General features: G+C 43.7%; 1 protein-coding gene across 1 annotated transcript in view; it reads left to right on the plus strand.

Annotated features, from left to right (window-relative positions):
* Positions 1-9046: 9046 nt before the first annotated feature.
* The window catches only part of QDPR (quinoid dihydropteridine reductase), a 37019-nt gene continuing 21821 nt past the window's right edge, over positions 9047-24244 (plus strand). The window contains exons 1-4 of the mRNA XM_040335206.1: positions 9047-9222; positions 9400-9492; positions 10363-10459; positions 19338-19478. Coding sequence (XP_040191140.1) covers positions 9133-9222; positions 9400-9492; positions 10363-10459; positions 19338-19478 — 421 coding nt within the window. The 5' untranslated portion in view covers positions 9047-9132. The remainder of the gene's footprint in view (positions 9223-9399; positions 9493-10362; positions 10460-19337; positions 19479-24244) is intronic.

Genomic DNA, 24244 nt, shown 5'->3' on the forward strand with positions numbered 1-24244 from the left:
ACTAAGGTCCGTTTTGTTAGGTTGTTACAGCATTTAGACACTTTATAAAATAGAAATTGACTGCGGCCATCTTAAGTGTGGGCATCATGAAGCCAGACTGTATGACTTCCTGTATTTCAGCCTTGCAGACCTTGCACATGCTCAGTGCTGCACAAGCAGTGTCAGATCAGGTTTCAGCACCTGTGCTGTCCAAGTCACATGATTCTTTGAGACTGGGGAGTGCACAGACTCCTGGAAAGTTACACCCACTACATTCCCAGGAGTCTGTGCGGTGTAGGTTAGGAAGCTTAAGCACCTAGGTGCAGGAAGTGGGAAGATTAACTATTCTGCCTAGCAACAACACTTTGAAGGCATCTAAAAAAAAAAAAAAAAATCCGTAAAGGACTAATGACATTTTTTTAAAACTACTGATGTAATGTCATATTTATGGGTGGAACTCCACTTTAAGATTGCATATGCCTCATAAGAGCAGGAGCAACCTTACGCCAAAAAAGCCTAATGTAAACGACGTAACAAAATAGCGCCGGGGCGTACGTACGTTTGTGAATCGGCGTATCTACCTAATTAGCATATTCCTCGCGTAAATCGACGGAAGCGCCACCTAGCGGCCAGCGTGAATATGCAGCCTAAGATACAATGGTGTAAGACACTTACGCCAGTCGGATCTTAGGGAAATCTATGCGTAACTGATTCTATGAATCAGGCGCATAGATACAACACCGCAACTCAGAGATACGACGGCGTATCTGGAGATACGCCGTCGTATCTCCTAGCTGATTCCGGCCCTGTGTTTTTAAAAAAATCCCAAGATTATAGCTGTCCCGCCTCTCCAGTACCTTTTCAGTGTGTGTATGTGTATTCTGTGTGTATGTATACTGTGTGTGTATATTGTGTGTCTGTGTGTGCATACTGTGTATCTATACTGTTTGTGTGTATACTGTGTTGCCCCATAATCTATTGCCTGGGGGCCCCATAATTTCCTATTGCCTGGGGGCCCCATAATTTCCTTTTGCCCGGGGCCCCATAATCTCCAATTGCACAGGGGCCTCATGAGTTGTCAGTCCGCCCCTGCCTGTCACTCTTTATTCTCTGTGCCTGTGGAATTGTGTGAGATATCAGTCTTTGACAGCACTACCCACCACTACCATTTATTTTTTGCGGCCTGGTCAACTCTGGACCTCACAGGCCTCCATCGCCTTGCCGGCTCCAAATATTATGAGTCTGCTACTCCGACAAGGTCTTCTACATAGCTCCCAACTGTCCTTGATTTCGAGGGACTGTCCCTCATTTGGAACAAAGGGGGCTATTTACGAAAGGCAAATCCACATTGCACTACAAGTGCAAACTACAAGTGTAAAGTGCACTTGAAATTGCACTGAAAGTACACTTGGAAGTGCAGTCGCTGTAGATCTGAGGGGTAAAGCTGAAATGAGGGGAAGCTCTGCTGATTTTATCATCCAATCATGTGCAAGCTAAAATGCTGTTTTTTTTCCCCCTTGCATGTCCCCCTCAGATCTACGGCTACTGCATTTCCAAGTGCACTTTCAGTTCAATATCAAGTGCACTTTGCATTTGTAGTTTGCACTTGTTGTGCAACTGTGTTTAAAAGTGTATGTTTTAAACCTAAAAACAGTTTGTGCTGTGCATGTTTAACCCTCACTGTGTGGTTTGCCTCCTGATTGGGGGGTTAAGGGATGGTTACGGCGAGTCTGCCGGCTGCGGGTGCGTTTGGAGAACAGGAGACACAGGTCTGACGGAGGTGCCCAGCCAGGATATCCGAGATCCGTCACAGTGGTGGCAGCAGTGGGATGTCTCCTGCGAGTCTGCCGGCTGCAGGTGCATTTGGAGAAAAGGAGGCACAGGTCTGGCAGAGGCTGGGGTATCCGAGATCCGTCACAAGGGGAATGCTACCTGTCACATTTTCTTGTGTCTTCAACCAAACTGTCAAACCGTCAAATGGCTGGTGTTATAACTGATCACACGTGCAGCTTAATGGCAGTTGCAGATCAAACAGAAGCAGCTTCCATAGAACATAAGAGGTTTTAATTCTGCTTTAAGGCTGTTAACAGATTGGCCTCTACAAATTCAGCAGTGCCTAAAGTGCCTAAAAATGGAGAGCAACTGAGCATGTGCAGAACAGGGTGAGACAGTGAAATACTGAATTTTAAACAGTATAGGCACTTATTTTGAATGTTTTACATAACTATACTTGCAAAAGGGACCAGCCGGAAGTCATCTAGCAAGGCTTAATTTTCTGACTAAAGTTCTACTTTAACCACATCAACTCCAGAAGGTTTTACCCCCTTCCCGACCAGGCAATTTTTTGCGATACGGCACTGCGTCACTTTAACTGACAATTGCGCAGTTGTTCGATGTTGTACCCAAATCAAATTTGATGTCCTTTCCCCCCCCAACAAATAGAGCTTTCTTTTGGTGGTATTTGATCACCTCTGCGGTTTTTATTTTTTCACTATAAACAAAAAAAGAGCGACAATTTTGAAAAAAAAACAACAGCATTTTTAACTTTCCGCTATAAAACAAACACAATAAAAAAAAAATTAAAATCAAATTTCTTCATCAGTTTAGGCCAATTTGTATTCTGCTACATGTTTTTGGTAAAAAAAAAAAAAAATCCCAGTAAGCGTATATTGACTGGTTTGCGCAAAAGTTATCCTGTCTACAAACTATGGGATATATTTATGGACTTTTTTTTTTATTATTATTGTTTTTACTAGTAATGGTGGCAATCAGCAATTTTTAGCGGGACTGCCACATTGTGGTGGACAAATCTTAAACGAAGTGACACTTTTTGGGGACCAGTGACGCCAATACAGTTATCAGTGCTATAAAAAATATGCACTGACACTGTATAAATTACACTGGCAGGGAAGGGGTTAACATCAGGGACAATCAATGGGTTTGTGACAGTGGTAGGGGGCGCTAGTGTGTTCGTTTGATCAACTAATCAATCAATCCAAAATATATATAAAACATATACAACTTAATGTACATAATAAAGTGCTTGATAATTTGCGATTTAACACTTAATAAACAACAATTTGTGAAAACATGAATATATAAAATCATTTAAAAGTCCAAATAAATTCTTCTGTGATATATTTGCCAAAGCTTTACACCATCATCATATGCAGATAGCTTTGTAGTTGCACCCGGTGTGTGTGGTTACATTTGCTACTCACCAGAAGGACATGACCTCTAACTCATGAATGAGCTTTGTTTGTGGGTCTTTAGACTTGCTTAAATATTAACTGGAGATGAACCAGGATGGCCTTCCATACAATAAGCTCCTCTCCACCAAGATATTCCATTAAAAATAAGATATAAAGGGTGCCATAGCGTAAAAAACGTTTATTTAAAAAAACAACAACACATAAACAGATGCCAATTGGCTGCTTGCATTTAAAAGTGCCTTTTCCTGGCACTGAGGACACTTACATGTAGTACTTGGCAGGGATTGTCAGCTTAGGTTTGCCACCTGTCCAGGATTCACCCGGTACAATGTAGAGTATAAGATTTCCTATCATCTGTGCCCAGTCTTGCCACACAGAGTTAATCCAGCTCTGAGCAATCCTCTTTTATTGTTCAGTGAAAATTAACAGACTTCCAGATAAAACCTGTCTAAATACAAATAGGTAGATTCAGTAAGAGTTAGGTCGGCGTATCAGTAGATAAGCCGACCTAACTCAGAATCGACGCCAACGTATGTTTAAGCGTATGCTCAAACAGAGATACGCTTAAACATATCTAAGATACGACGGCTTGCGCCGTCCTATCTTAGATTGCAATTTTTCGGATGGCCGCTAGATGGCGCTTCCATTGCGGTCGGCGTAGAATTTGTAAATGAGTTTGTACGCCGATTCACGAACGTACGCCCGGCCGCTGCAGTCGATTTACGCCGTTTCCTAAGGCCTTAGGAGGCCTAAAGTTATTCCACCTATTAGGTGGAATAACAATGTTAAAGTATGGCCGCCGTTCCCGCCGCGAGGTTCGAATTTTTAACGTCGTTTGCGTAAGTCATCCGCGAATCGGGATTTACGTCGTTTACGTCCACGTCGAAATCAATAGGCCCGTGCGGCGTACGTAACCGCAATGCACACTGGGAAATGTAGTCGCCCGGCGCATGCGCAGTGACAAAAAAATGTCAAAAACGTGAGGTCAAGCCTCATTACCATAAACACGCCCCCCCAAACCCATTTGAATTAGGCGCCCTTACGCCCGCCGCATTTACACTACGCCGCCCTAAGTAAGGAGGCAAGTACTTTGTGAATCATGTACTTGCCTCTCTTACTTAAGGCGGCGTAGTGTAAACACGCTAGGCTACGCCGACCTAGATTTGCGCGCCCCTACCTGAATCTACCTATAAGTCCTTTCCTCTCTCCTTGCTTTGAGTGACAGGTTATTTATATATCTAGCTTGGACATGTTTATCATATGTTATGTTTATCATAATATGAGGTGATCCACAGGTCATTGTATATTACCAGGATGTGTTATGTGGAGGAGGGGTGGATTTCTCACTTTTTATACTGTGGATCACCTCATATTATGATAAACATAACATAACATATGATAAACATGTCCAAGCTAGATATGTAAATAACCTGTCACTCAAAGCAAGGAGAGAGGAAAGGACTTTGTATTTAGACAGGGTTTTATCTGGAAGTCTGTTAATTTTCACTGAACAATAAAAGAGGATTGCTCAGAGCTGGATTAACTCTGTGTGGCAACACTGGGCACAGATGATAGGAAATCTTATCCTCTACATTGTGACATAAAAAAAAAAAAACACCCTCTGTCGTTATACGTTGGTACTTTGAAGAGGGATATCGTTATGACAGAATCTAGCTAGTTACCATAACCCCTGTATCCTATTCTTCAGCAGGCAGTCTGCTTTTAGATAAAAGTGGTCTCTGCGGCGGATTCACCGCAAGATCACTTTTATCGGCGACGGGAAAGGGGCCCCCCTCCCGCCACTCTCCGGTGCCCTTTGCTGCTTACCGGAGCCACCGGCGATCACGTCTGCTCCCTGGCTTGGTATGGAGATGAGTGAGGAGAAGATGGCCCCAAACCATCTCCGTATCATTGCAGGGGGGAAGCGACGTCAAAACTTCACTTCTGCCCATAGCACCTAAAGGGACTTTTTTTCTTTTTATTGCATTTTAGTGTAAATATGAGATCTGAGGACCTGTCATGCTTTTTTTCTATTGCAAGGGATGTTTATATCCCTTGTAATAGGAATAAAAGTGACAATTTTTTTTTTTAAATCAACAGTGTAAAAATAAAAAATAAAAGGTAAAATAAATAAAAAAAAAGTTTTTTTTAAATGCACCCCATCCTGCTGAGCAATTCCGATCCTGACCTCCCTGGGGCCCCAAGCAAAATGACATGTCACATTAACCACTTGCCGCCCGCCAATGACATATTGACGTCGGCAAAGTGGTTGTAGAATCCTGACTGGACGTCATATGACGCCCTTAGGATTCTGAGCCGATGCGCCCCCGGGGGCGCGCATCGAGGCGATCGTTGTTGCAGGGTGTCAGTCTGACACCCCGCAACACCGATCAAGGTAAAGAGTCTCTCACGGAGGCTTTTTACCACGTGATCAGCCGTGTCCAACCACGGCTGATCACGATGTAAACAGGAAGAGCCGTTGACGGCTCTTCCTCACTCGCATCTGACAGACGCGGGTAGAGGAGAGCCGATCGGTGGCTCTCCTGACAGGGGGGGTTCGCGCTGATTGTTTATCAGCGCAGCCCCCCCTCCGATCGCCACACTGGACCACCAGGGAAGGCAAACAAAAAAAAAGGGGGCAAAAAAAAAGTCTGGAAAAAAAAAAAGCATTAAAAAATAAAAAAAATGCCAATCAGTGCCCACAAATGGGCACTGACTGGCAACATGGGTAAATCAGTGCCGCCCCACAGTGTCCATCAGTGCCACCCCACAGTGTCCATCAGTGCCACCCCACAGTGCCCATCCATGCCCAGTGCCCATCTGTGCCACCCATAAGTATCCATCAGTGCCACCCATAAGTGCCGCCCATGAGTGCCCATCTGTGCCGCCTATGAGTGCCCATCAGTGTCGCCCATGAGTGCCCATCAGTGCCGCCTATGTGTGCCCATCAGTGCCGCCTATGTGTGCCCATCGGTGCCGCCTATGTGTGCCCATCAGTGCCGCATACCAGCGCCGCCAATCAGTGCCACCTCATCTGTGCCCGTCAGTACTACCTCATCGATGTCCATCAGTGCCATCTCATCGGTGCTCATCAGTGCCGCCATATCAGTGCCCGTAATTGAATGAGAAAACGTACTAATTTACAAAAAAATTAACAGAAAAAAATAAAAACGTAAATTTTTCTAAATTTTCAGTCTATTTTTAGTTGTTGCGCAAAAAAAAAAAATTGCAGAGGTGATCAAATACCACCAAAATAAAGCTCTATTTGTGGGGAAAAAAGGACGTCAATTTTGTTTGGGTACAGTGTAGCATGACCGCGCAATTGCCATTCAAAGTGCGACAGTGCTGAAAGCTGAAAATTGGCTTGGGCGGGAAGGTGCGTAAGTGCCTGGTATGGAAGTGGTTAAAGTTTAAAAGGGGGGCCTGCTTAAGGTTGAGAAGCGGGGGGGGGGGGGGGGGGACTGCAGATAGTGACATGTGAGTTGAGAAGCGGGGTGAGGGGCCAAAAATGACTCTTCACCAATTTGGGGGGCCCTCCACAGCTTTGCGGGGGCCCTAAGCGGCTTGCATAGTGAACCTATAGGGCTGATCGGCCCTGCTGCTGAGCTCACGTGCAGAAGCGAACGCATACACAAGTCGTGCCCGCATATGAAAACAGTGTTCAAACCGCACATGTGAGGTATCGCTGCGATCATTAGCCCCAGATCTCCTCTGTAACTCAATACATGCAACCTGTAGAATTTTTTAAACGTTGCCTATGGAGATTTTTAGGGGAAAAGTTTGTCGCCATTCCACAAGTGGGCGCAACTTTGAAGCATGACATGTTGGGTATCAATTTACTCGACGTAACATCATCTTTCACAATATTTTTTAATTCCAAAAGGTGAACTTTTTCCCAAAAAAGTGCGCTTGAAAGACCGCTGTGCAAATATGGTGTGACAAAAAGTATTGCAACGGCTGCCATTTTATTCTCTAGCTACTTAAGCCCCGGACCATTATGCAGCTAAAGGACCAGGCCCCTTTTTGTGATTCGGCACTGCGTCGCTTTAACTGCCAATTGCGCAGTCGTGCGACGTAGCTCCCAAAAAATTTTTTTTTTACTAGTAATGGCGGCGATCAGTGATTTTTATCATGACAGCGACACTTTTGACACTATTTTGGGACCATTGTCATTTTTACAGCAAACTGTCAGGAAGGGCACGCCAGCAATCAAGATGGCGGCTGTGGTCGTTCCAATCACAGTGTCCTGTCAATGCGAATTGGATGTGGGGAAACCAATTTGCATAGGTGTGAACCCAGCCTAAAAAAAAAAAAGAAGTTCTGTCCTTAGTCATTCTCTAAGGCTCGATTCACACCTATGCATGTTGCTTTTAAGCGTTTTTGCGGCGCTTACTGCATTTTTCGACACACGTTTTACTGCAATTTTTTTTTTTATTTAGATGGCAAATTGCGGTAAAAACGCGGTACTTGCGTCTTGGATGCAGGTCCATTAAATTATATTACATGCAAAACGCTGCATTTTGCAGGAAAAAAAGTCCCAGACCCTTTTCAAAAACGCAGAGGCACAAAAAAGCATTGATGTGAACATGTTCCATAGGAAACCATGTTAAAAAAATTCCCTGAATTTCTGAAAAATGCATCAAAAAAAGCATTAGTGTGAATGGAGCCTAAGCCTGGGTTCAGATTGTTGTAGAAATGCACACAAAAGTGCACAAAAAAATGTCATGTACCATTCATGCCTAATGTCACCCCAATGCATCCCGCAAACACGCACGTTTATACGCTCGCCATAATACATGATAACAAACATGGGGCCAGATTCACAGAGAGATACGACGCTGTATGTCCTGATACACCGTCGTATCTCTGACTTACACTGGTCGTATCTATGCGCCTGATTCATAGAATCAGTTATGCATAGATATGGCTAAGATCCGACAGGTGTAACTGTGTTACACCGTCGGATCTTATTTTCAATTTGAAAATGGCGCGGGGGGCGTTCCCGCTGATTTACGCTGAATTATATGTAAATCAGCAAGATACGCGAATTCACGAACGTACGCGGACCCGACGCAGTTTCTTACGATGTTTCCGTAGCGATTTTCCCGGCGTATACTTACCCCTGCTTCTATGAGGCGCAGCCAATGTTAAGTATAGCCGCCGTTCCCGCGTCGATTTTGAATTTTTTTTACGTCGTTTGCGTACGCCGATTCAGAAACCCGCGCGTCGCAAGTTACGCTCACGTCGAAACCACTGACGTCCTAGTGACGTCAGTGGGAGCAATGCACGCCGGGAAATTTTGCGTACTTGCCTCTCAAACTTGCGGCAGCGGATCTTAAATCAGATAGATCACACGGAACTAAAGATCCGCTGATCTACCTGAATCTAGCCCATGATTTATAAAAGATCGGTCACACGCTTCTTTTGTGCAGTTTTGTGTGTGTATGTGAGTGATTGAAATGAATGAATGCAAGGTGCAAAATCGCACACAAATGCGTACGCCCCATCGCAATGCTAAACCTGGGCGCATCCAGAAGAGATTTTAGGATATTTTTCTATATTCTAGATATTTATAGATGTTGATATTATTGGTGTGAGATTTGGAAGCACTTCCTGTACAGTGATTATATATACAATGTATCACACACACTGACAGATCACATTGTCTCTGATGATCCGCACACCTGTGACATTGTATCCTCACTCCAAATAAAGCCGAGCACCACGTGACCACCTGGCGAGACTCGCGCAGAGCCGCCCGTGACAGCCAATGGTGAGCTGAGACGTCAGTCCGAGGTAGTTGGAGGATCGGAGGGCGAATGGTAATGGGCGGGGCGGTGATGTAATCATAGGGGCGGGACTGAGCCCTTTGCTGTGACAGTAGACAGGCAGAGTAGATTAGGAGAGCACTTTACCCTCCACACTGTGTACGATATACAGCATGGCTGCTGAGGTCCGGAGAGTGCTGGTGTATGGGGGCAGGGGGGCCCTGGGCTCCAAGTGTGTGGACTACTTCACATCCAAAAACTGGGTACTGTATTCATAGGAAGTTTACTCTGTGATCGCTGATAGGCTGATGACACAGTGATCAGAGGAATGACCCTGATTGGAGTTCAGCTGAAGTGTAACTGTCTTCTGTTTTGCTGTATTGCATAAAATATGTAGATTTCATTGCAATAATAATTTGTTCTTATGTGTTATTGCTCAGTGGGTGGCATCCATCGATGTGACGGAAAATGCTGCTGCCAGTGCCAATGTTGTAGTGAAATTGTCCGAATCATTCACACAGCAGTCCGAAGAGGTGAGTCTCTGCCTGTATATTGAAGCCCAATCAATCGCTGTCTGTATATCAAAGCCTGATCAATCACTGTCTGTATATCAAAGCCTGATCAATCGTTGTCTGTATATTGAAGCCTGATCAATCGTTGTCTGTATATTGAAGCCTGATCAATCGTTGTCTGTATATTGAAGCCTGATCAATCATTGTCTGTATATTGAAGCCTGATCAATCACTGTCTGTATATCAAAGCCTGATCAGTCGCTGTCTGTATATTGAAGCCTGATCAGTCGCTGTCTGTATATCGAAGCCTGATCAGTCGCTGTCTGTATATCGAAGCCTGATCAGTCGCTGTCTGTATATTGAAGCCTGATCAGTCGCTGTCTGTATATTGAAGCCTGATCAGTCGCTGTCTGTATATTGAAGCCTGATCAGTCGCTGTCTGTATATTGAAGCCTGATCAGTCGCTGTCTGTATATTGAAGCCTGATCAGTCGCTGTCTGTATATTGAAGCCTGATCAGTCGCTGTCTGTATATTGAAGCCTGATCAGTCGCTGTCTGTATATTGAAGCCTGATCAGTCGCAGTCTGTATATTGAAGCCTGATCAGTCGCAGTCTGTATATTGAAGCCTGATCAGTCGCTGTCTGTATATTGAAGCCTGATCAGTCGCTGTCTGTATATTGAAGCCTGATCAGTCGCTGTCTGTATATTGAAGCCTGATCAGTCGCTGTCTGTATATTGAAGCCTGATCAGTCGCTGTCTGTATATTGAAGCCTGATCAGTCGCTGTCTGTATATTGAAGCCTGATCAGTCGCTGTCTGTATATTGAAGCCTGATCAGTCGCTGTCTGTATATCATTTTCATTTAATGTTTTTCCTTTTACCGCTCATCAGGTCACATCTGCAGTAGATCAGCTCCTTAATGGAGAAAAGGTTGATGCCATCCTGTGCGTAGCTGGAGGCTGGGCTGGAGGTTCTGCAAAAGCCAAATGTAAGTCTCCATTTGGGAAAACCAATGTATTCTACCTGATGAATGTATTACATAGACCACAAAATAGAGAATAGAGATTGGGAGGAGGCCGTGTGTGGACTTTTATGGTACCGTATATTAAAGCGGGAGTTCACCCGGAATTTTTTTTTTTAACATTAGATTGAGGCTCATTTTGTCAAGGGGAATCGGCTAGTTTTTTTAAAAACGAAGCAGTACTTACCATTTTAGAGAGCGATCTTTTCCGTCGCTTCCGGGTATGGTCTTCGGGACTGGGCGTTCCTATGTGATTGACAGTCTTCCGAAAGGCTTCCGACGGTCGCATCTATCGCGTCACAAATAGCCGAAAGAAGCCGAACGTCGGTGCGGCTCTATACGGCGCCAGCGCACCGACGTTCGGGTACTTTTGGAAAATCGTGACGCGATAGATGCGACCGTCGGAAGCCTGTCGGAAGACTGTCAATCAAGAAGGAACGCCCAGTCCCGCAGCCCATACCCGGAAGCGGCGGAGAAGATCGCTCTCTAAAACGGTAAGTACTGCTCCGTTTTTAAAAAAACTAGCCGATTCCCCTAGACAAAATGAGCCTCAATCTAATGTTAAAATTTTTTATTTCTGGGTGAACCTCCACTTTAACTGATAATACAGTCAAATATAAGAAAGTACAAAAAGATTTTAGTCCTAAATTATATATGTTAACATATTCATAGAATAGACAAATAAATCAGGACAATAATGAAAAAATGATTTTTACATCCTATCGTTACCCAATAGAACATCCACAGAAAATACTAATTTGTTGCTCAACATGTTTCGTGGGTTTAGCCGCTTCTTCAGGAGCTTTTATTATAGAATCAAGTGGTAAATAGATAGGATTGTCATGTGACTAGAAAAGAAAACGCATATTTAATCAAAATACATTAGTAGGTATGAATGATCAAATTTTATATAAAAGAAAAGACATCCATGAAGAAAAAAACACAATGTTTCACGTTTTAAATTTGAAATAGAAGTTCAACTTTGTAATTAAGAGAAACAAAAAACAAAAAAAAAAAGCTCCTCCATGATTCACATGTAGGAATAGTCTGTATTGTACAAAATGTCTGCTAAGGTGTGGTGAGCTGTGGACTATGCTAGCCAGCAAGTTCCAAAGGGATGCTGGTCTCGCCAGCAGTTTGGTCTATGTAGATGACCCATAAAAATCAGCAAAATTAGACAAAGCGTCAAAGACACCAGTAAGTGAGATATGTTGAGGTAGGCTGCGTTCATTACTATACTTCACAAACTGATGTCTAAATTAAAGAAAAAGGTCACCTTTGGAACATGTTACATGTTCCGCTCGCATTTAGACCCCTTTCACACTGAGGAGTTTTTCAGGCGGTACAGCGCTAAAAATAGCGCTGCTATACTGCCTGAAAAACTGCCCGAGGGCTTTCACACTGAGGCGATGCACTGGCAGGAGAGAAAAAAATCTCCTGTCAGCAGCATCTTTGAAGCGGTGAAGGAGCGGTGTGTATACCGCTCCTTCCCATTTAAAACAATGGGAAACCGCGGTAATACCGCCCGCAATGCGCCTCTGCAAAGGCGCATTGCGGGCGGTATTAACCCTTTATCGGCCGCTAGCGGGGGTTAACACCGCACCGCTAGCGACCGAATCCCGTGGCAATTACGACGTTATAGCGCCGCTATTTTTAGCGGCGCTATACCGCCACCGCGGCTCCCGCCCCAGTGTGAAAGGGGCCTTAGGGTGACATGTGTAACATGTCCCAGCTCCTGCCTCCACTACACCCCCTGGTGATAGTGGGCAGGGGATCTTCTCCCATCAGCCACTGTCAGAATGTAAAAAACACGTGGGATTCCTGGCAGGCTTGCCCTGAAAAGCCATGTATACACACGGCCACACAAAAACCCTCCATTCTTTTGAATGGCAAGAACGCGGTGACGTCATCAACTACGACGAGCCGGTGTCTCGTCACATTCGATTCCGTCGCCGCCATCTTGCTACACCCCAGACTAACGTTGTATGCTACCACGAATGCGTCGAAGTGTCATCGAGTATGCACGGCTTTTCTACCCGGTTTTCTCGGCATTAAACACTGGAAATCCCAATGGGAAAATAGAGAGCAGGTTCTCCATTTTCCCGTCAGGATTCCCAGCTGTTTTCCTGACGGTAAAACTGCTAGGGAGCATACACACGGCCGCGATTCCCAGCCAAATGCTCTCCTGGCAGTTTTCCTCGTGTGTACGAGGCTTTAGGCTGGATTCACACCTATGCAGTTTTAGTGCTTTTTGAATTTTGCAGGTTTGCACTACAGTCCATTTACCATGGTTTCCTATAAAAAAACACATTCTGTAATGCAAATATGCAAAAGCACTAAAAATGCATAGGTGTGAATCCAGCCTCAGACTATGAGACTGTGTGAGTACTCTGAGCCAATAATGCTCGGCTGCATACACATGTGCTGACAATGGGTGAAAATAGATGACCTCATCACTGCCTTAGAAGAAAGGGGATCCTGAACAGAAAGGGGTGATCAGTGCGGTAAGAGGGCAAATACAGGAACCGATCCCCTGTAGGTCCCCCCCCCCCCCCCCCTGAATGAATGGGGCCCATGCTCCATACAGGCGAACTAGTGGTACCCCCTTATTGACGGCACTGTATATGGCGAGCTTTACTTAGGCAGGCCATAGCCGGTGTAAATTTTATTTCCTGCAACCACAGGTGGAGTAGTAAATTTAATATAGAGTGGAACCTCAGATTGTGAGTAACGCGGTTAAAGAGCGGTTTGCAATATGAGCACTTTATTTTGAAAATTCCTAACTCGGTTTGCGAGTGTTTCGCAAAACGAGCAGGATTCAGGCCAAATCGATGTGCAGTACTGCGTGTGGCCTGAGGTGGGGGCGCCGGAGCCATTTGGAAATGCTCGGAAAGACTCAAATACTATGTTCCCAAGCCTCTCCAAGGTTTGCGAAAGACAGCCGAGCTGTCCTCGGGCCTTTTCGGCTGTTTCCGAGGCTCTCCGGCACCCCCCGCCTCTGGCCGCATACGGTATTGCATGCCATTGAAGTCAATGCGGAAAAAATTATTTTTGTTTCCATTGACTTTAATGGGGAAACTCGCTTTGATATGCGAGTGCTTTGGATTACGAGCATTCTCCTGGAACGGATCCAAGGTTCCACTGTAGTGAAAGTGCAATTAAATAATTAGATTCTAATTCATTGGTGGAGATTTGCATTGCACTATATTTTTGGATTTGGATGTGATTCTACATCAGCGACTAAGGAAAGACCATCTTCGGTGCCTTTCAGCAATTATTGCGCCGTTTTCTGTTCATCTCCCTATGCCTGACTATGCAGCATCCCATTATTTCTAATTGTTTCTCTTCACATTTGTACATTCAGTCACCCTATGCACAAAAAGCACATGAGCAATCTTTATTTTTTTTGCGTATTCAGGCGTTTTTGATCTTGTATACTTCAATGGGAATGCCTGTAAATGCGCAATAAGCACATTTTTACAGCTGAAGAATTCCTCTCTACTCCCTGCCCAAACCAGTAACTAGAGTCCTGAAGCTTGGTACAGTACTTGGGCAAAAACCCTTGAAGGGGGGGGGGGGGGCTTCAAAATCACCAGGAATCCGCTGTTGTCAGGTGGGAATACAGGCTAATAGGTAGATTCAGGTAGGGGCGCGCTAATTTGCGACGGCGTAGCCTAGCGTGTTTACACTACGCCGCCTTAAGTAAGAGAGGCAAGTACATGATTCTCAAAGCGCTTGCCTCCTTACTTAGGGTGGCGTAGTGTAAACGCGGCGGGCGTAAGGGCGCCTAATTCAAATGGGTTGGAGGGGGGCGTGTTTAATGGCAATGAGGCTTGACCTCACGTTTTTGACGTCTTTTGGCCACTGCGCATGCGCCTACATCTCCCAGTGCACATTGCGGCCAAGTACGCCGTACGGGCCTATTGATTTAGACGTGGACGTAAACGATGTAACTCCCGATTCGCGGACGACTTACGCAAACGACGTAACAAATTCGAACCTCACGGTGGGAACGGCGGCCATACTTTAACATTATTATTCCACCTAATAGGTGGAATAACTTTAGGCCTCCTAAGGCCTTACGGAAACGGCGTAAATCGACTGCGGCGGCCGGGCGTACGTTCGTGAATCGGCGTACAAACTCATTTACATAATCTACGCCGACCGCAATGGAAGCGCCACCTAGCGGCCTTCCGAAAAATTGCAATCTAAGATAGGACGGCGCAAGCCGTCGTATCTTAGATATGTTTAAGCGTATCTCTGTTTGAGCATAAGCTTAAACATACGTCGGCGTAGATTCTGAGTTAGGCCGGCTTATCTACTGATAAGTCGGCCTAACTCTTACTGAATCTACCTATAAATGTGGATCTACAAGCCTGAACGTGTTTTGTGCGTCACATCAGGGGGCAGTTTCCCATCTCCATAGAGGATGACTTGGAAAAGACAAAATCACAGTGAGTCAGCCTTTTTAGCCATCTGTGTGTCTGGTAGCGATCGACAAGATTACCTCTAATATACTCCATATGTAAATTGCTCGAGTTGCTTTTAATTGCGTTTGAAGTTGCAGAGGTTCTGTAAAGACTTATTGTTTTGTTATTTGGTTGTCGAGGAACTGGATTTCCCTGATGTTCAGGTTTCAGGGTAAATAACTGGAGAAAATCGTAAAACCACTGATGTCTTGTTTTGGGGGGGGGGGGGGGTAGCTATGCCTTACAATGATTTTGTGATTTCTAAAAGCAGTTTAAATATCAGATTTGCTAATTGCAATGCTTTATTTTCAGGCCAAATTATTTTATGTCTATTTTTAATACAAGCCGTGACATATGAATTCCTGAAAAAAAATATTTTTTGTTTTTTATTTTGCATGTATATGTGTGCTCTTAACCTTGCAAAACAATTTGCGCACATATTTGAGCGCAAAATACTGACTGGTAACTTAGATTACATTTTTTTTTTTTTTTTTTGCTTTTTATTATGTTAATCTACATACAGCATCTTTATGGGTCTGTGTGTACAGACACATTGGGGGGTACAAAAAAAAAATGCCCATATGCCTAAAAAGGCAGCAGAGTGCAAGATACCTAAAGCAGCCTTTGTCAACCAGGGTTTGCCAGGGGGTTCCTTGAGCAATGAGAGGCCTCTTGGATGAGTAGCCACTGACACTAGTGATCTTTTTAGCTATCTTTGAGGCCCCTTTCACATTGAGGAGTTTTTCAGGCGGTACAGCGCTAAAAATAGCGCTGCTATCCCGCCTGAAAAACTCCTTCACTGCAGACTCAATGTGAAAGCCCGAGAGCTTTCACACTGAGGCGATGCGCTGGCGGGAGACAAAAAAATCTCCTGTCAGCAGCATCTTTGGAGCGGTGAGAGGAGCGGCGTGTTTACCGCTCCTTCCCATTGAAAACAATGGGAAACCGCGGGCGGTATTAACCCTTTATCGGCCGCAGGCGGTATAGCGATAGGGCCTATACATGATCGTTTTTTCTGACTTTTCATCGAGGGGGGAAATAAAAAAAAAAAAAAAAGATTGTGTGTACACAAATGTAAGCATTCTTCCTTTTGACCATCACACAGTCACTAATGTACTATGAGCTGTAGCTGTAGAAAATATCAGGGGTTCCTGATTTCTGAGACCAGAAAGTTATTTTCAAGGGTTGTTTAAAAAAAAAAAAAAAAAAAAAAAAAAACGGCAAATGCTTTCAATTATTAACAATTTTTTTTTTTTTGTTTGTTTTTATCTCTTTGTCTATTTACCAGAGTTTTCTGGTAGGTCGGTATTTCTACTGGTTAATGATTTCTGTTCATGACAAGATAACGATTGCCACTGTTTTTCTTGGCTGCCTTTACTGATCCGAAAGATAAAAATATTTTTTTTTGTGTTTCAAAATGTAATTAAATGTGTGGTTTTGTTTCTTGTGCCCCCCCCCCCCCCCCCCTTAATGCACTTAAAATGAAATAATGCACAGTATATTCTAATAGAATTTCAGTAGTAGAAAAGATAATACGACTTTTCTTTACCCAAAATGTGACTATTTCTTGCATGCTTTGCTTATCGCATGCCAACCTTTAAGATTTATAGATAGTTAGGCCCAGATTCACAAAGGAGATTCGCCGTCGTATCTCTTGAGTTGAGCCGTCGTATCTATGCCCCTGATTCTTAGAATCAGTTACGCATAGATATACATTAGATCCGACAGGCGTAAGTCTCTTACGCTGTCGGATCTTGACTGCATTTTTTTTGGCCCGCTAGGTGGCGCTTCCGTCGAAATCCGCGTTGAGTATACAAATTAGCTAGATACGCGAATTCCCGAACGTACGCGCGTCCGACGCAGTAAAGTTACGACGTTTAAGTTGGGCTTTTCCCGGCGTAAAATGGCCCTGGGTCTATGAGGCGCAGCCTATGTTAAGTATGGCCGTCGTTCCCGCGTCAAAATTTTAAAAAGTTACGTCGTTTGCGTAAGTCGTCCATGAATGGGGCTGGACGTCATTTACATTCATGTCGAAACCAATGACGTCCTTGCGGCATACTTTGGAGCAATGCACACTGGGAAATTCCACGGACGCGCCGTTCCGCAAAAACGTCAATTACGTCGGGTCACAGTAGTTTTACATAAAACACGCCCCCCTGATCCAAATATTTGAATTAGACGGGCTTACGCCGGCCGATTTACGCTACGCCGCCGCAACTTACGGATCAAGTGCTTTGAGAATACAGCACTTGCCCGTGTAAGTTGCGGCGGCGTAACGTAAATCGGATACGTTACGCCGCCGCAAAGATACGACATTATACGAGAATCTGGCCCATAGAGCCTAAAGCTGGCCATATACTGCTAGGTTTTCGGAACAAACCTTCATAATAAAAATCTGGTCATTACCTTTGATAATGCAAACAGACTTGATGAATGGCATTTAAAAGTACCATTCATTTTTGCTTTTAAATTTTTTTTTTTTTTCTTTTTTTTATGGAATTTCCTGAATGAGACCATTTTATTACAGGGCTCATTCTAGAAAAAATGTATTCAAATTTTCTTGTCACTACTCTCGAAAGCAATCATTAATTTGACACCATGAATGACAATAAATGGAATGAACATTCAGACACATTTTTTGAATGAAAATCTTCTTGCCAACATTAGGAAAGCTGTACACTGTAGTAAATTTTTTTTATTTTGTTCTGCTCCGATAAGAGTTGCCACCTGTCCAGGATTCACCCAGACAGCTCAGGTTTTAAATGATGTCAGAAACCCGGACACATTATTCAGACCGGGCTGTGGCTCCTCAAGTAACCAAGATAGTTGCACACAAATCTGTTGCCATCCGGGATCTGTGGGCGGCTGTCTGGGGGTAGGTTTGGCATCACTGGGATGTAGGGTGATGATGTCAATAGCAAATTGGCCAGAATTGCTGTTCGCTGCGGCACGCAATGCGCACCACATTACTACTCTCATTGGGGCCCCCAAAGGTGTCCCTAGCTACTAAAGTGTTCAGGTTTGGCTTGGAGAAAAGGTGGCAACCCTTAGCTGGATGGAGGGATGCCCCTTCCAACTATTCTGTGCGGACTGCCACAGTGCATGCAGCCGGTTGAATATCCGAGCACTGATCTGATCGGATGCAGTTGCTGTTTGGCTGATTATTTTCCATTCAATTTCCCTTTTGTTTTTACAGTTCAGCAGGAATCGACTGTTCATTTGCAAGGCTAGGCATACATGGCTTGAATGCTATACATCAGATGGTGCTGCTATAAGACCAAATACAGTACAAAACAGATTATAGCGCACACATGCAAAAATGACATTTGTCCTGCAAGGCTAGTTAAAAACACCTGAACATATTCAAAAATACGGGGGTTTGGTCACACTATATAGTCATATAGTGCTAAGCCCACTTACTGCGACAAAGTACCCCGAATTAGTGGGTCCTACCCTAGTAATAGAATGAAAGAACCTGGGTCTCAACCATGGGAGATAAACTCCTCTATGTGGGAGAACTGAAGGGATTCTTCCTATACACTGGTGGCCACTAATGTGAGGTAATGAAGAGGGGGAGGGGTGCTCCAGCCCAAGAGACCTGGCCAGGGTCTATACAAAATTGCTACATAAGTCTGTTACAATAAATTGCCAGCACACAACCCATGTACCTCCAAAAATGTATTCTATTGGATCTTCACTCTAAAGTAAAAAATATTTTCCCCTGTATAGACAGAATGTTATTGAGGGGGGAAAAAAAAAGTTATGTAAAAGGTAAAGTCTTAGGGGGTCCTGGAGGAGGTGATTCCTGAGAAATTGGTCAGGATCGCGTTCTCTAGGGCACTATTTCAGGCCAGGAAATTTATGCTGATGGGATGGAAATCGACCTTGCCACCTACCATCGCCTCATGGATAACACATATGGGGAATACTCTCATTATGGAGAAATATATGCCACTGGCTAGATACTCCTGGTTTAAGCCCTAGGGAGCTCGTGATGACTGGAATTTTACAATGTCCATAGAACTGAAATGTATTTGTTTGGTGAATATGGCGATGAAGTATTGGATTGTTAAACTTGAATGTTTGCGTGCGAAAAAAATCCTGTAAGTTATTGTGCACTGGAAACTGCTGTGCTATGTCTTTATGTTCAATAAAAACCTTTCTGATAATAAAAAAAAAGGAAAGTCCTTCGCAGTCTGTAGCCTTTAAAAATAATCAAAATATTGCCATTATCAGAATGCCTTTTTTTTTATTTTATATATATATATATATATATATATATATATATATATAATATATATATATATATATATAATTTTAGACTTGTTTTTTATTTTTTTATTTATTTAAATTGTTTTCTTTTTTCATTTTGATAGCATTTTATAAGAGCTGCGACCAGATGTGGAAACAGAGTGTTTGGACCTCGACCATTTCCAGCCATCTTGCCACAAAGTATCTTAAAGAAGGAGGACTTCTCACCTTGTCTGGTGCAAATGCTGGGTTATCTGCTACCCCAGGTATAACTTTCCACAGCAAATGTTTACATTTTTTTTTTTTTTTGACAATCTGACATATGTATAAAATTTAAAGACTTGGGCATCCCATACATTTCAACATTTGACAAGACCATTCTATTACAATCAACCATTAGATCTAGCAAAACTATGTAATTTGAGGACCTACCTAGTCTGGTTGTGCAATGATTGCATTGGATAGATTGTAACCTGTGGGGGTGAGCTTTAGATGGTGCTGTTGCTGGCCCTCCCCCCCCCCCCCCTTATAGATTGATGTTTGCAACCCCTCACCTGAACATTGTAAAGTATGAGAGGTCAGCCTGTACCTTTTTTAAATTGGAGCTGTGCTATCCATATAATCCAATTTTTGGGGAGCCAATGAACAATGGCTACTAGCTCAGATCTGGGACCTGAAAGTATCTACTCATTGGCTCATAAAGGGTCACTAAAGGAATTTTTTTTTTTTAGCTATACAGCTTCCTTTACCTTACTGCAGTCCTGGTTTCATGTCCTCATTGTTTTGTTTTTGCTCTGATGTTGCTGTAATCCTTCTCTGTTCTGAACACTTCCTGGTTGTCTGTTTCCTGATGAAAAAAGTCATGGGAGCTTTCTCTCTGTGGTCACTAATCAAGGAGGTATGATTACTGTGTGTCTAAAACCCCTCAACACCAATCAGTTTCGTTTTACAAACCATCACTGCCCTGTATTGGCTCTGAGTCTCTGTACATCACAGAAGCAGGAAACGGCATGTAAAAACGAAACTGAAACTGTAGGTACATTTATATGATTGATTTTTAATCATTTTTAAAAGGAATCCGTTAACTATTATGTCTCTATACCCTGTAAACAGTCATTTCAGCAAAAAAATGTTTTGCTTTACAACTCCTTTAACCTTCTGAGCGGTATTCCCGAGTCTGACTCTGGGTTAGATTTTCTGGCTACTATCGGTAACCCCGAGTCAGACTCGGGCTTGCCTCACTGCAGCCACAGACAAAGTTACTTACCTTGTCCCTGGATCCAGCGATGGGACCTCGCTCAATTCATACAGTGCCTCTGAGTCCCGTCGATCTCCGTTGCCTGCGACCTTACGACGCACGGGAGCTGAGAACGGCGCCAAATTCAAAAAGGTAAACAAACACAATATATAAAGTATACTGTAACTGTAATCTTATAGATTACAGTACTGTATGTAAAAAATACACACCCCCCTTGTCCCTAGTGGTCTGCCCAGTGCCCTGCATGTACTTTTATATAATAAAAACTGTTCTTTCTCCCTGCAAACTGTAGATTGTCCATAGGAACCAAAAGTGTCCCTTTATGTCAAAAATGGTTTTAGAGCAGCTAGAAAACAGTGATAATAAATTATAATCACTTGCAGAATTGTGCGATAGCGATTTGTGGGGAAATTCGTCATAAAAAAATAAAAGTAATGACAGCAACAATTCTGCAACTGAGCAAATTTCAGTGATTTTGAGTTGATTACATTATTGAATCATTTTTATTTTAAATATATTATTATTTGTTTATAATTTATTATATTATAATTTTGTTTTTTTTTTAAAATGTCTTACCCGGGATGCCAACTAGACTCTTGTTTGGTCATATTTAAGTGAGTTATTCCTAAGAATTACAGGCCTACAGTATAAAACGCCAAATTTCCTTGCAAATAATGGTACCGCTTTCAGCATCTTTTTTCTGAAATAAGCATACTGCCAGGGAGGTTAAAGCGGATCTCCACTCTAAAGTGGAGTCCCGCTGATCGGAACCCTCCCCCCCTCCGGTGTCATTTGACACCTTTCAGGGGGGAGGGGGGTGCAGATACCTGTCTACAGACAGGTATCTGCACCCACTTCCGGCCCTACGATACGGGCAAATGACGGGTTTTTTCCTTCCTTCCCGTCCGTCCCCCGTTGTATGCTGGGAACACTCGGCTCCCAGCACACAGCGGGAGCCAATCGGCGGGCGCAGCGCGACTCGCGCATGCGCCGTAGGGAACCGGGCAGTGAAGCCGGAGCGCTTCACTTCCTGGTTCCCTCACCGAGGATGGAGGGGGGAGCAGCAGGGTGACGAGCGATCGGCTCGTCATCTGCTGCGATCGGCGCTGGACTCCAGGACAGGTAAGTGTCCTTATATTAAAAGTCAGCAGCTGCAGTATTTGTAGCTGCTGGCTTTTAATATATTTTTCCCGTGGCACATCCGCTTTAAGGTTGCATCCAATGGGTTGATCATTGACATTCTACGCTTGGCAACAGATGGACACATGTTGTAGTTGGCTATGAGATTTGCCCATTGGTTAGTCACCGAACAGGTTGCGGTTCTTCTAAAACTGGAATAGAATTATATGGACCTTTTTAGAGTTGTTCGTCGCATTCTTCTTTGGTGGTCTCTATTTCATGGATATTGCCTATTGGAGTGGAGCAACCCCTTTCCCATTTACTTATTAAAGGGGAGCACCAGCGTGTATGTTCATTAACAGAATCGTTATCTTGCAGAAGAATATTTACTGATTATCTCTGACTTCAACACTTTGAAGAAGCATGCTGCAAGTCATAGAGAAGTTAGAACTCCTAATCGGTATGCTTGTTCTGGATTGCAAAATCCGACAACAATTGTCCGATGGAGCATACAAACGGTCAGATTTTCCAACAAACCCCTGCCATCACACATTTGTTGTCGGAAAATCCGATCGTGTGTACGGGCCTTTAAAGGGGTTGTAAAGGTTCGTTGACCCTGAAGAGCCTGGTGTCACCATGACTAATGCTCAAGCTAGAAAACATGCGTTGTGCCCGTTGGCTGAGAACACAAAAGTGCTCAGTGAGTCCATGACTGTGTATGACACTACAGTCTGGTTCATATGAATTTATTCTTTTTGGCAGAAATCATCTTCCCTCCTCCCCATATGAGACATTACTGACCGCTTAGATGAATGTAGGACTGTAGCCACAGGTGCTGGAGTCCTGATATAGAACAGGGAGTACTGAATGCTGAAAAATAAGGTCACTTTTCTTTTTTTCTTTTTAGTGGTCATCTTTCATGTGCTATGACCATAGACATACATGTTTGATCACTGCTGCCAGAGATTTCCTCCCGCTGTAAAAGGATCAGATTGTACAGAAGACCTTTGCCTTATGACATCTATCCCTTTGCTGTTCTGCAATATTTGTCCTTTGATCCTGGAGAGCTATACTTAGTCTCATTCGGAAACCCACGGAAAAGAGAAATTACACACAGTGCTGTATGTTTATATGGGGCTTATTATATTACATCTGCTGACCTCTGATCTTACAAATTACCCGGAACTCTATACTATGTTGTTGCATCATAATAACCACATATAGGCGCTTGTTTTGTAGGAATGTCTTTATTCAGCAGACATGTGCCTTTCATTATATAGAATAGAGGAGTATTGCAAAACAAGGATTGGGAAACCTTTTACTTGGGATGATCTGGCTTAATTAACAAAGCCTGCAGAAAGAAGAGCAGACAGACAAACGGATGATTAAGTCCCCTTTCACACTTATACGACTTGTCTCACGATTTTGTACTGCAAAATCGTATGACAAGTCATTCTCCATGATTTTCAATGAACACCATTCATACTGGCACGACTTTGGTCCGATTTCCATGCGAGTTGATGTCCATAGACCTCAATGTTAAACCCCTGAAGTAGCATGCAAATCGTACCTGAATAATATAGACACGATTTCAGTACGACTTTGTAAGCACAAGCAGCTTTTTAACCCTTGTCCCACCCAATCCTTTCAGCATAGAAGCTCCTCTCGAGCACATTTTTCCACCAAACATTCACTTCCTGGTTATTCCCTCAGGAACAATGTGCTCCAAACAGGTAAAAATAAGAGACGTCCTCGATAATGAGCAAATCATTTGATTTTATCCGTGAGTGCCCAGCTATTTATGATTTGTGTGACCCAAACTACAAAGACAATATCCCACTGACCGCCAATGTAAGGGACATTCTTCCCACTGATCACCAATGTAAGGGACATCCTTTCCACTGACCGCCAATGTAAGGGACATCCTTCCCACTGACCGCCAATGTAAGGGACATCCTTTCCACTGACCACCAATGTAAGGGACATCCTTCCCACTGACCACCAATGTAAGGGACATCCTTCCCACTGACCACCAATGTAAGGGACATCCTTTCCACTGACCGCCAATGTAAGGAGCATTCTTCCCACTGACCACCAATGTTAGGAGCATTCTTCCCACTGATCACCAATGTAAGGAGCATTCTTCCCACTGACCACCAATGTAAGGAGCATTCTTCCCACTGACCACCAATGTAAGGAGCATTCTTCCCACTGACCACCAATGTAAGGAGCATTCTTCCCACTGACCACCAATGTAAGGAGCATTCTTCCCACTGACCACCAATGTAAGGAGCATTCTTCCCACTGATCACCAATGTAAGGAGCATTCTTCCCACTGACCACCAATGTAAGGAGCATTCTTCCCACTGACCACCAATGTAAGGAGCATTCTTCCCACTGACCACCAATGTAAGGGACATTCTTCCCACTGACCACCAATGTAAGGAGCATTCTTCTCACTGACCACCAATGTAAGGAGCATTCTTCTCATGCTTCATTATAGAGGACCCAAAATTGACCCCTATCTTCACGATTGGCAATGAGGGGATGCACCCAATATCAACGTCTTCTCCGCCTCTGCTTCTCCTCTTCTTCCTCATGCACTGCTACTGCCGCAGCAGCAATGACAACTGCGGTGGCAGGAAAAGGAATTGC

Source organism: Rana temporaria, chromosome 1, assembly GCF_905171775.1.
Source record: "Rana temporaria chromosome 1, aRanTem1.1, whole genome shotgun sequence".
Lineage (NCBI taxonomy): Eukaryota > Metazoa > Chordata > Amphibia > Anura > Ranidae > Rana > Rana temporaria.